Source organism: Macaca thibetana, chromosome 1 (assembly GCF_024542745.1).
Source record: "Macaca thibetana thibetana isolate TM-01 chromosome 1, ASM2454274v1, whole genome shotgun sequence".
NCBI lineage: Eukaryota > Metazoa > Chordata > Mammalia > Primates > Cercopithecidae > Macaca > Macaca thibetana.
The window spans coordinates 59,208,101-59,220,307 of record NC_065578.1 but is presented as its reverse complement, the minus strand read 5'-3'; the positions used below and the strand labels follow the sequence as shown (position 1 = coordinate 59,220,307).

General features: G+C 37.7%; 2 protein-coding genes across 2 annotated transcripts in view; both read left to right on the top strand.

The window, feature by feature from the left end:
* Nucleotides 1-12,207, top strand: part of LOC126962825 (mitochondrial import receptor subunit TOM22 homolog) — a 448,771-nt gene that overhangs the window by 250,038 nt on the left and 186,526 nt on the right. The gene's annotated exons all lie outside the window — the stretch shown is intronic.
* C1H1orf87 (chromosome 1 C1orf87 homolog) overlaps nt 1-12,207 on the top strand; it is a 1,078,851-nt gene that overhangs the window by 1,053,828 nt on the left and 12,816 nt on the right. The window contains exon 10 of the mRNA XM_050804178.1: nt 4,762-4,826. Within this exon, the coding sequence (XP_050660135.1) occupies nt 4,762-4,826 (65 nt within the window). The remainder of the gene's footprint in view (nt 1-4,761; nt 4,827-12,207) is intronic.

Genomic DNA, 12,207 nt, shown 5'->3' with positions numbered 1-12,207 from the left:
TCTTAGGCCTCCTTTATAAGAATACTAATCCCATGCATGAGGGCTCTGCCCTCCATGGCCTAATCACTTTCCTAAGACCATAGCTTCTAATACCATGAGAGTGAGGATTTCAGTACATGAATGTGGGGGAGATATAAACATTTAGACCATAACACAACCCCAGCAAACTAATATAGTCCCTAAAGGCTAAAGACCTCTTCAGTAATCCTCCTGTCTGACTCCTCCTTCTGGCATATTTTGTTTCCCTTGACTGAAGTAGAAGATTACAGGATTCTGAAGGCAATTCTTCAAATCATGGGACTTAATTTCTGATCCTGGCAGTCTGAACAGAGCTGACTCTTTATCAATATTCTATACTATGTCTCAGCTGAGCTTGGTGGGATTTGTAGGAGCTATCCAGGTAAGGGACAGGGAAAAGTATTTCAGAGATAAGGAGCCGTATGTGCTGAGACAAAAGCCAAGCAAAAATAAGGTTGGAGAACTACATACTGTTCATTATGGCTGGAACATACATTTCAGGAGGCAAAAAGGTAATGGGCTTAGGAGGTGAACACCGGCAAACCTTTTGACTTAAGCCTTCATAACCCTCACAGAACAGCATGCCAGCTGAAACTACCTTCATCAGTGTTACAAGGATGTTCCAGTAAAATAGCCTACATTTTGTGTGTTTAGTGCATTTAGGTTTGTTTGGTTTTCTAATGTATGAGGCTTTTTGTATAAAATAACATCTGCCTAACAACCCCTAACTAAAATTTCTATGAAGAAGGAAAGAGACAAACAATACAGGAGTAGCAAAAACTGACTAATAGGGACTCTAGTGTCAGAATGTACCAAAAAATTCTTCACTAACTATAATAAATGGAATGTGGGAAAATAAATGAGTTGCACGCCCCAAGCTGTGCCCTATCCACCTATAAGAAGTGCAGAAAACAGAAAATACTTTATCCCTTCACCACAATCTTCCCCTTGATTTGGGGACCCAAGTCTTGACCAACAAGAAAATTACACAAGTGCTGTTTTCTTGTGCAGCCTGAGCACTATGGTTCCCACGTCTCCTTTCCCTCCCTCCCCTGCCCAAGGATACACACATGTATACTTAATCACACACAACTCTTCTGTGCCTATTTGGAGAGCTCAACTATCAAGAATGACAGCAGAAAGTTGAAGTAAGCGAGGTGGGAAAGGGAAAATATGACTATGATGCTTGCATCTGATGAAGGTAATATCTGATAATAAAGTTGTAGAGGTTAGTACAGAGAGGAAGATCATTGTCTGTTGTATATGATGAGGAGCATTAGCTTATGGCATACTATACCAATATGGGGTATGCGATATACAACAAATGTAGTGAGAAGATCCTATCTCTGCCCTATCAAGGTGTACCAGGTGTATGCCTGAGAGGCACCAGGAGTGGATGAAAGTTGTCATCTGCCCTTGACTTCCGGTCTAGTGAGCAGTGAGCAAGGCCAAAGGAAATCAATGCAACTCATCTGCTGGGTTTTACTGAACACGAATAGATACTCATTTGAAGCATAATACCTAATTTTTAAAAAACACACACACTACAAAACATGGAAAGGGAGCCACAATTCTGCAGGCTCCAAATCTCAACAGACATTTTAAATTGATCTACTCTAAGAAAAATTTAGAAAACCATTGATTTTTTTGTAGAGTATAAGAAGCCATGTCCTCTACTGAAATGAATTGGAAAGTAATCAACATAATGAGATTAAAAGGACACAAAAATGAAACTTAAAAAGCACAAAACATGAACAGAGGAAACTAGAAAGAATTTTGGTAAATATGGATGGTTTCAAGAAAACTAAAATTTCCATAGCAGAATTAAGAGGTAACCAGGAATCAATATATAATGTCAAATTTAAGAGGCTTTTACAAAATCTAGAGGAAAATAGCAAAGAAGAAAATGAAGATAGTAGATATAAAAGAAGAAGAATAGAGATTCAACCTCAGAAATAGAGATTTCTTTGGTATTATTAAAAAGAAAACTAGAAAGAATGGAAAAAGAAATAAAAATGGAAGTCCCAACTGAAGAAACTTTGCAGAGCTGGTACAGCTGTAGAGATTGAAGGGACTCAGTGTGACATAATCTCAATAAAGAAAAAATGTATGCACATCATTCCAATAAAACTTTTATATTATAAAGACAAAGGCAATTATTCAGGGATCCAGGCCAAAAACCCAATAAAACTAAACCAAAGCAAACAAAGAAAAAATTAATTATAAATGACCAAAAATCAGACTGACACCAGACTTCCGCAATAATAAATGTCAAGAGACACTACAGCCGTGTCCATGGAACTGCAGAGATCACAGAAATATAACTGAAGTCAAGTTACATTATGTTCAGATAGATTTGGAGTCAGGGCATAAATCCTGGCTGTCCCATTGATCCATGTGCCCTTGGGCAAGTCACTTACCTGCCCCACAAGATGGTTGTCTCGATTAAATGAGATAATGCACAAAAAGTACTCAGAATATTCACTCCATGCCATTTTAACTTGAAAAACTCAGTTAAAGTGGGATTCAAAATCAGGTCTGCCTGAATCTAGAATCAGGCTCACAGAACTTGTCCTCCAGTCCTGACCTGTCTGGCTTGACACTGGAGTTTTGGTACCTACTTTTGTTATTAGAATTATAGTGCCTGTTATGGCAACTAGAACCCACTCCCAAATTTAAGTTGTGAACAGCACTTTGAAGGTCTTGGGGTAATGTAAAGAATGTGGGAGAAAAGAAATATTTTGTCAGAAGGATCTTAAAAATTGTGTTGGTCATGTAAGTCCTATACCATTCAAATCAGGCAATATCCAAATTCAATCATTAAAAAATTTTCCCTCAATCTGCTTCCCCCGCTGTCAGCATATAATCAGGAACGGGCAGGCAATTTTCTGGTGTCATTTTATGCAAAGGCCTTATCTCATATCATACCTGATATCTAAGAGAACACTACCTGATAACTCCTAACATCTCTGAAAAAATAAATGTTGTGTAATGTGTAAATATTAATGGATCTAGGTTCTTATTGTTGTTGCTGTTTTATGGTTTGTTTGTTTTTTTAATCAAAGGGTCAGAAGGTGCTGCAGCCATAAACCTGGACTTAAAATAGTCTGGAAAGAAATTGCGAGAAGTGTAGAAGACAGAAGATGCCTCTACTGTAGTTTATTTGCAGATCTGTGCTAATATCAGATCTTTATATAATGATTAATATTCCTTAAGAGTGCTTGCTACTTCTTGTTCAACTTTCTCTTATCTGCCTAGACCTGCAGCATCTGATATAGTCATCAGCTTATCTGACTGGCAGTCCTGCATATCCATCACTTATCTGTCTATTCATGTGCCCAAAGTGGCATGAAACTCTGGAGGCCACATGTTCAAAGCCCAATATCATACTTATCCTGACCAAATAATTTCTCTAAACATTATGTCATATATAGGAAAGGCTTCATGAAGTCTAAGAAAAATAAACTAGTTACCTATTTAACTCATCATTTTATTTAAAGAAAATAAAGTCATATGACATTAGAACTTTTCTTTAAAAACCAAGCCTATATATTTCCCAACTTGCTCTTCATTTTTACTTGACTTCTTCTAATGGACAAGACGGAGAAAGATAAAGATACTTAGTTGATATTTGGTTGCTAGCAACAGAAACTGTCTTTTGCTAACACAAGCAAAAAGAAATATTTTCAAAGGTTATGAATTAACACAAAATCGGAGAAAAATAAAACTTCAGGAAGGACTAGAACCAAACATTAAGGCAGAGATAGAGGCAGAGACAGTGGGAGAGAGAGAAGAAGCAAGGGAGGGAAGAAGAGAGGAAGGGATAAATAGATTGAGATCACAACGTTGGCTAGGGCAGGGTATGGGACTTTGACCATACCATGGTCCCATTTACACAGTATCCAAAAGGAAACCAGTAGCTGTCACCCCAGAGAAGAGTATATTTATATATAAATGGAGAATGGATGCTGGGCAAGCAAATATAAGTAGTTTTCAATGTCAAAGCTTTGCTAAAGTACTTTTTAAGCTTTAAATTACCTGGTTGTCACTTGCAGACATATTACTCAATGTAATTTCCATTTGGGAATTCACTGACTATTGTGTTCTTGCACTCAGCACCCCATATTTATCCCCCTCTATGTTTTTTTTCTGTGTTGTAATGCTTTCCATACTTGTGAAGGCTAAAAAGAACTTTTCTGAAACCTTCTTGACACAAAGTTCTAGACCTGTTTTAAGATCTATCAGTGAGATGCAATTTCATAAAATTTGAAAGTCAGAAGCAGTGGGGAGAGGCCAGTGGCACGGAGACTGTTTGTTTGTTTGTTTGTTTGTCTATCTGTTTATATCTACAGCAGTAACAACCCCAGAAACTGGCAAGTGTTTGTTTTTCCAGTGGCCAGAAAGCAGTTTGTACTGCCTGATGACAACTTCATAGCTAGGGGCAACTGAGACATCAGCCAGAATTTCCTGGTGTTCCCTAATCTCTGGACCACATCTGCTAAGGTCTGACCCTAAACTTAGCAGCGCACTCCAGCTTCTGTTCTAATGGCTTTGCAGTAATTCCCTGTATCAAAGCCCTTTTTAATAGACATAAAGTAGTTTCTGTTTCCTGCATTGGACCCTAAATGATAGAAGTATCAAAAAGCTTATTCAGTATCACTACCAATATAAACAGAGCTTCACTGGACATTCTTTCAGGGCAATCATATTGATCACCAATTTTTGTTTCCTTTTCTTGCGCAGATGGCAGAATTTTGTTGCGATGCTGAGCACAGCTTCTTCTGATTTGTTATCTGATTTGCCTACAGGTGAGTTCCATTATTTTTTTGCTCCAGAGAGACCTTCCATTTTTCACAGCTATTGTTGACTATGCTGCCTAGTTTGAGTGGTTTGCTTGTTGGGTTTCATCTCATTTCTCTCAGAAATGTAAATAGCTCCCCAGTGAAGGAAAAATGGGAGTGAGAATCACGTTAATGGCTATTCTTTTAGGCCAGTTAGATCATAAAAGGCACAATTCTCCAAGTTTTATTTTATCATGAGACATTCTCTAGTGGTAGCCCTTAAAGATGAATGCAGTACATTTACAGACGTTAGTATTATTTATTAGAATTTCAAGTGCACAGTCACTTAGATCAAAGAAGCTCATAGCTGGGTATTTATTCTACTGGTGTCTCAACAAAAGAAACCTGTGAGAGTATATATATGTTTAGTGTAGCTTTTTTTGGTAAACATTTTTAAAAACAGAATTAACAGAAAGATCCTTTGGGGACTATTTAATTAAATTACAATATAACCAATTGATAAAATGATGCAGTTGTAAAATAATATGGCTGGGTTGCTACAGGAAGATTTCCAAGACATATTATTAAGTGAAAATTGTAACAATGCATTGGGGAAAATATTTAGCAATTAGCAAGTTTTAAATATGACAGGTGAAAAAATATGCATTGATATTAATCTGCTGTTGTAGTTTTTCTATTTACTACATCCATCAACCATTTACTGATTGCCCTTTGGATCAAAATACAAAGTACTAAATGTGCGTGCGTGTGTGTGTGTGTGTGTGTGTGTGTGTGTGTGTGTGTCCGGGATTAAATATATCAGTCTATATCCAGGTGGAAAAACCTAAGAAATCTTACTAGGTATTTCAAGCAGAGAGAATTTACTAAAGGGAATTGGTTATGTAAATACCCAAAGGTTGAAGGATAAAAAAGAATATGGTGAGTATATTCATTTCCCAGGGCTGCCATACAAAATACCACAATCTTAGTGGCTTAAAACAATAGTAGTTTATTCTCTCACAGTTCTGGAGGCTGGAAATACAAAATCAAGGTGTACGCGTGGCCAGGCTTTCTCTGAACACTCTAGAGAAGAGTTATTTCTTGCCAGTTTCAGCTTCTAGTAGCCCCAGGCCTCCTTTGGCTTCTTATTGTGTAACTCCAATCTCTGTCTTTGTTTTCACAAGGCCTTCTCCTTTCTGACTTCTGTGTGCCTCTGTATCCAAGTGTTCCTCTTCTTTATCTTATAAAGACACCAGTCATTCTAAGTAGGGCCTGCCCTAATCTAGAATGACTTCATCTTAACTTGATGACATCTGAAAAGATCTTGTTTCCAAATAAGCTCAGATTCACAGGTACCAGTGATTATGACTTGAACATATTTTTGAGGACACAATTCAATCCACTACAGGGAGGTAACCCAGACACTAGTAACTGTAGAAAGCAGCTACCACCTTAAGGCTGAGGGAACATAGAAGAAGGGGTACTATTATCAGAATCTCATAGCTAGTGTCACCACACAGATGGTTCTAGGGTCTCCACGGAAATGCCAAGCAGCTGGAGGAAGGATTTCAGAGGGGATTCCATACAGCTGATTCTTGGACTGCAACATAGTTTAAGGCTCTAAGAAGGTGGCTGCACTTGGATATCTTACAAGGCATCGTATTTTCAATGAGGAGACCATTGAAGTGATGTCACGTGGCTGTTCACCTGACCTGAGGTTTCACACGTGGGTAGGGCTTAGAATGCTGAAAAACTATAGCAGTAGCTCTTCTGATGCTAGGTGGATACTTGAGTGACCTCACGTGGCTTTCCTCTGTGTGTGTGCATCCCTGGTATCTCTATAGGTCTAAATTTCCTCTTCTTAAAACGACACCAGTCAGATTGGATTAGAACCCACCCTAACAGCTTCATTTTTACTTAATCACCTCTCTAAAGGCCCTGTCTCCAAATACAGTCACATTTTGAGATTAGGGATTCAACATAGAAATTTGGGGTGGGGGGCTACACAATACCATAGCATATGGAATAGCAGAAAAATATGTAAAAAGATAAATTGAAGTCTCACACAACTAAATAACTACCTTATATTGGGACACTTATTTTATTTCTCTCTGACTCATTTTTCTCATCTCTAAAACGGGCAAAATATAAAAGAAAAATGCAAACCTACCCCATTGATCTTATAGGGTGATTGTGAGTCTGACAAACAAAATAGGCAACACATCACTAATTTTTATAGGCAATGTGTCACTCTCCAGAACCACAGAGTTGGGGTAGTGTTGCTGTTGCATTGCTGTTGTGATAGCTCACTGCTTATCTACTTAGTCGATGTCTTGGTCTCTTCTCGTTTCTGTACTGCTGGATCTATGATGATTAAATGCTCTTAAGCACTGAGTGAGCCATTTTTTCTGTCTATTCTTTTGCTCCACGGGTAGATATTATGAAAGTGAAGGAGGGGCATTATACAGAAACTAAAGAAAGATACTCCTTATGGGTGTGTAGAACTGTGAATTTTCTCTTTCCTAGGACCCCTCTGCACTCAAAGATGCTATATGAACCTAATTGAGATGACTCATTTTATATATACTGCCTTTATTAGAAAATTTATATCATTAGGAATCATAAAAATCCTGGGAACTTGTTTTTCAATGTACATATAATTTTCATATAAATACTTAATATCTGTGACTTACACTAATGACAAGGAGAGACTACTTTCCAGCAAGCCAAACCTCCTGAGAAGAACAACTAGAAGATTAGATAACATACAAAATAATATTTGTTCGAAGACTCTTACTTGGAATTCAAATTGAACTACCAGACAGTAGGGGGAAAAAAGCTCTCCGTGAAAGGAGGTATCATACAAAAATCTCTTAAGTTTTTCATACAGTATGTCCAGCTTCAATTAAAAATTGCCATGGATGATGTAAAACAGGACATAGATTTTGAAATAACTGTAATTAATATGCTCAAGAAAATGAATGACAAGATGGGGAATTTTCAGCAAAGAATTTGAATCTATAAAAGGAATCAAATGGAATATCTAGACTTAAATTTATAAAAATTAATATTTAAAAGCTCAATAGATGGGTTTAACAGATTAGACATCACTGATGAGAGGACTAGTGAACTGTAATATAGTTCAACAGAAAATATCCAGATTGAAGCATGGATGAAAAATTAGGTTGTAATACATTTAAAAGTATGTAAGAATCTGAGTACAGTGGCTCACACCCATAGTCCTAACACTTTGGGATGCCAAAGTGGGAGGATCACTTGAGCCCTGGAGTTTGAGACCAGCCTGGGCAACAAGGTAAAACCCTGTCTCTACAAATAATAAAGAAATTAGCCAGGCATAGAGGTGCATGCCTGTAGTCCCAGCTACTTGGGAGGCAGAGGCGGGAAGATCACTTGTGCCCATGAGTTTGAGGCTGCAGTGAGCTCTGGTTATGCCACTACACTCCAGCTTGTGGAAAAAGAGTGAGACCCTGTCAAAAAATATATATGCAAGAGACACATAGGAAATGGTGACAACATCTAACATACATGTAACTTAAGTCAAAGAAAAATAGGAGAAAGAGAATAAAGATGAAGTTGAAGCAATTATGACTGAGAATCTTCCAAAAGTAGTAAAAGACTTTAAGCCACAGATCTAAGAAATATGATGAACTCCCATTAAGACAAATATAAAAAGAGCTTAGGCCCTCTAAACATGGTAAGGTCTAATGTCTAAAATAGTATTTCACAAAAATGAAGTATGAGCTCAAATTTGAATCTCTTCACTGTGGAGCCTGTGAATGAGAGAGGGGAAGAAGATCATGCAGAAAGAAAACAGCAGAGTTCCAGTATGACTGCTGACAAGGGAAGATTCAAAGGAAATGAGAAGTAGCATAAGAAGCTCATTGACACCCCTCAAACATTTCTTGAATACCTATCTATCATTCAAGAAAACAGAAAAATGGTGAAGGGTTGGCCTCCCTTTTGCTAAGGAAAAAAAAAATACTCATACTAGTTACTAATTAGAACTACATCTATTGAAGGGACAGAAAAGCAAACGCAATTGGCTTAGACAATATAAAGATTTTGGTTTATTTAGCTGAAAATTCTGACAGCAGCAAGGACTTCAAGAACGGTTTGATCTAGTCATTCAAATATCAAAATCAAGGATCTGCCTTCTTTCTGACTCTCTGATCTGCCTTACCTGCTGTTGGCATCATCTTCAGGCTCTATACAGTAGTCCCTCAACTACTTGGACATTCTGCAATAGCAAAATAGCTATGGTAGCTATGGCCATCACATCCTCACAGCATGCTCTTTGGATAGGTGTTCTCCCAAGAAGGAGAGAACTTTACTACCTAAGAAACTGTAGCATGTATTTCTTCTCATATAGAGGCTCAGATTGAGTTTTATGTCCATCATTGAACCAAGACTGTGATTAGGTTACCATGATAGACTTAAACTAATCAGAGATCAAGCTTGGACTTGGAACTGGAGAGTCAATCCAACCAAACCATAGTGCACTGGGATGGGGTAGGAGCAGTTACTACAAAGCAAAACATAGTTGCTATCTTCAGAAGGGGATAATGAAGGAGGGAATCACCAGAGGGGGAAAAAAATGAATGCTGAAAAGCACACACACACACACACAAACACACAAACACACACACACAGAAATCAGCTTCAGTCAGATCGTGTGGCCCGTGGGGCCTTTTAGCCCTGTGAACACTTCACCCATTTCTCTTCCCTTTTCATTCTGCCTCACCCAGGCTCTGCTCTCAGTTATTGCTTGGTGCACCAATCACTCCTATCTCGTGGTCTTTGCCTTTGCTGTAACATTTTCTTCCAATGCTCTTTATCCATATATTTTCACAGCTTGCTCTCGTTTCTCCTCTGTTCAGGGTTTTATTTAAATGTCACTTCTTTAAAGAGGTCATTGGTGAATTCTCTATCTAAAATGGCAACTACCATTACTTTCCATCCCCCAGTCATTGGTTTTAGCTGTGGTTTATAGCACTTATCACTACCTGACATTCTTTGACGCATCTCTTTGTTCTCACCACCAGAATGCACACTCTATGAAGGAAAGATAGTGCCCAGCATATAGTAAGCACTTAAATGTTTCTTATATGAATGAATTAGTTCAAGCCACAGATGTAACCCTGCCTCTGTTATCTTAAGGAGGGAACTAAAATGTTCATTGCCTCAGTTTCCTCATCTGTCAAATGGGGATAATTTCTGCCTCGCAGGTTTAATTCTTTAGATTATGTGGAAATGTCTGTCATTTATAGATATTTGATATATATGAGTTTTGTTCTCACAAAAGCTTCATTCAGTAGGCCCACTGAAGCCAGAAGCTTTTATTAAAGTCAGTTGTTCTCTATCCTGGTTTTACTTTAGAATCACCTAGGGAATTTTTTAAAAAGTACTGAGCTGGGTTCTCACCTCCTGAGATTCTGACTTAATTGGTCTGGTGTTATTCCTGAGCACTGGTAATTTTTAAAGCCGCCCAGGTGGGTCTAACATGCGGCCAGTGCTAAAGGCTACTGACTTCAAGTCATTAGTGAGGGCAGACAGGAGCACTGGCTATGTAACTATCAGAACTCACTGGAAACCCTGTAAAACCTGGCCCTCCAACACCTGGAAATCTCTAGAAGCCAGCTTGGCTTATTTCCTCTGGTACAAATCTTCAACTGGCAGACTAGACAGATGGTTATTATTTATCCTTCTTGCTGTGTTAGAAAGAAAAAAACATAGCTCTGCCTCAGGTTTTTCAAACAATTTTTACATGTGCAAGCCATTACCTTTTTATATGCTATTAGCTATTAGGAAGGAGAAAGGGAAGCTTAAAGGAGACCAAGTAGACTAGCATGTACTTTTTCCTAATGGAAGTTTTAGAAGTGCAGATAGCAGAGAGGAATGGGGCTAGGACAAAGTTTAGGTTCTAGATCTTATTTTTAAAAGGATAATGTCTGGTACATCATAATTAATGTTAGTTTCTCTTCTCTGGGGAAACTCGATTTGCTTAAGGGTACATAATAATAATAACACAACAACAGATAATAATACCTTGAATTGAGCATCTTCCCTGTATTAGGTATTTTACATAGGATTTTTTAAATCTCCACGGTGTTATTGCAAATTTCTGTAATTTCACAAATGAAAGAATTAGGACCCAGAAGCTTGAAGCTGGCAAAGAGAAGAATCAGGGTTAGATGTTAGGTCTGTCTGTTCATCTCCTCCCCTTTCCTCAAATACTGCTTCAAGAATCCCTTTAACAGGAGAGCTGTATTATTCAGAGTATTTTGAACCTTTTATAATAAACAGAAAGCTTTTCTTTCACATAGTGGTTGAAATAAGCAGTAGCCAATGCTACTAGGTGATGATGGATTCTCATGACAACTTAAACGTTCAAGAGATCAAATAAGATCTGCCTTGAAGGGGCCGTCCTAACTGGATGCCATCATAGTCTTCATTTAGCCACTATTAAGGTTTGCTCTATATAGCATCTGGGGTAGATATGAGAGAATAAAGAAATACAGAGAAAAATCACTCCTCTCCCAGGATTAGAAAAGAAATTGGAAAAATGGCACTAAATATCTAGTGACTTTATTTTTCAAACTATGTATTAGGACACATGATCATTCATTTAGTCAACATGCATTCATTGAGTATTTAATTCTAATGAGGGGTGCTGGGGCTTCAAAGAAGATTATGAAACCACATGTCTTCTTCATCAAGAAACTGAGGGAGAACTTTTGTAATGATTCATTAAGTGTGATACTAAAAGTCCATATAATAAAAGACTTTTAAATTGGTATGTGAATTTATTTATAAAAACATCCTTACCTAGATAACACTATTAGTTAACATTTACTGAACACTTGCTGTGTTTCAGATACTTGCTTTACACTTTCTAGTCCATTTAATCCTTACAATAGCCTATAGGTGTCATTATCCCCTTTGTACAAAAGAGGAAACTGAGGCACAGAGAGGACAACTAATTTGCTCAAGGTCATGCAGCTAACAAGGAACAAAGCCAGGAATCAATGCCAAGGCATCTAGCTCCAGAGCTTATACTCTCAACCACTATGGTACACTGTCTCTTTTGTTTAAAATTTATTGATTAAATCATTCTTATTAAAAACAGTGAGACTCAATTTAGAAATAATATGCATTTGTTAATGGCATATCTGAATTATGCACTGAATAATAAAGCTGAGGCTCCCAGAAACCTGTGCTGTATGGTCATTACACAGACTTGCAAAATAAATAAGTCACCAAGTCAGATGGAAGGTACTGAGTGATCAATGAAGGATACCTACAGTAAGGCTTAGAGGATTTCCACAGGTCTTAATGTTTGTTTGTGTTTTGCCTGCATCCCATGGAAATCTCTTCTATTCATGAAGGC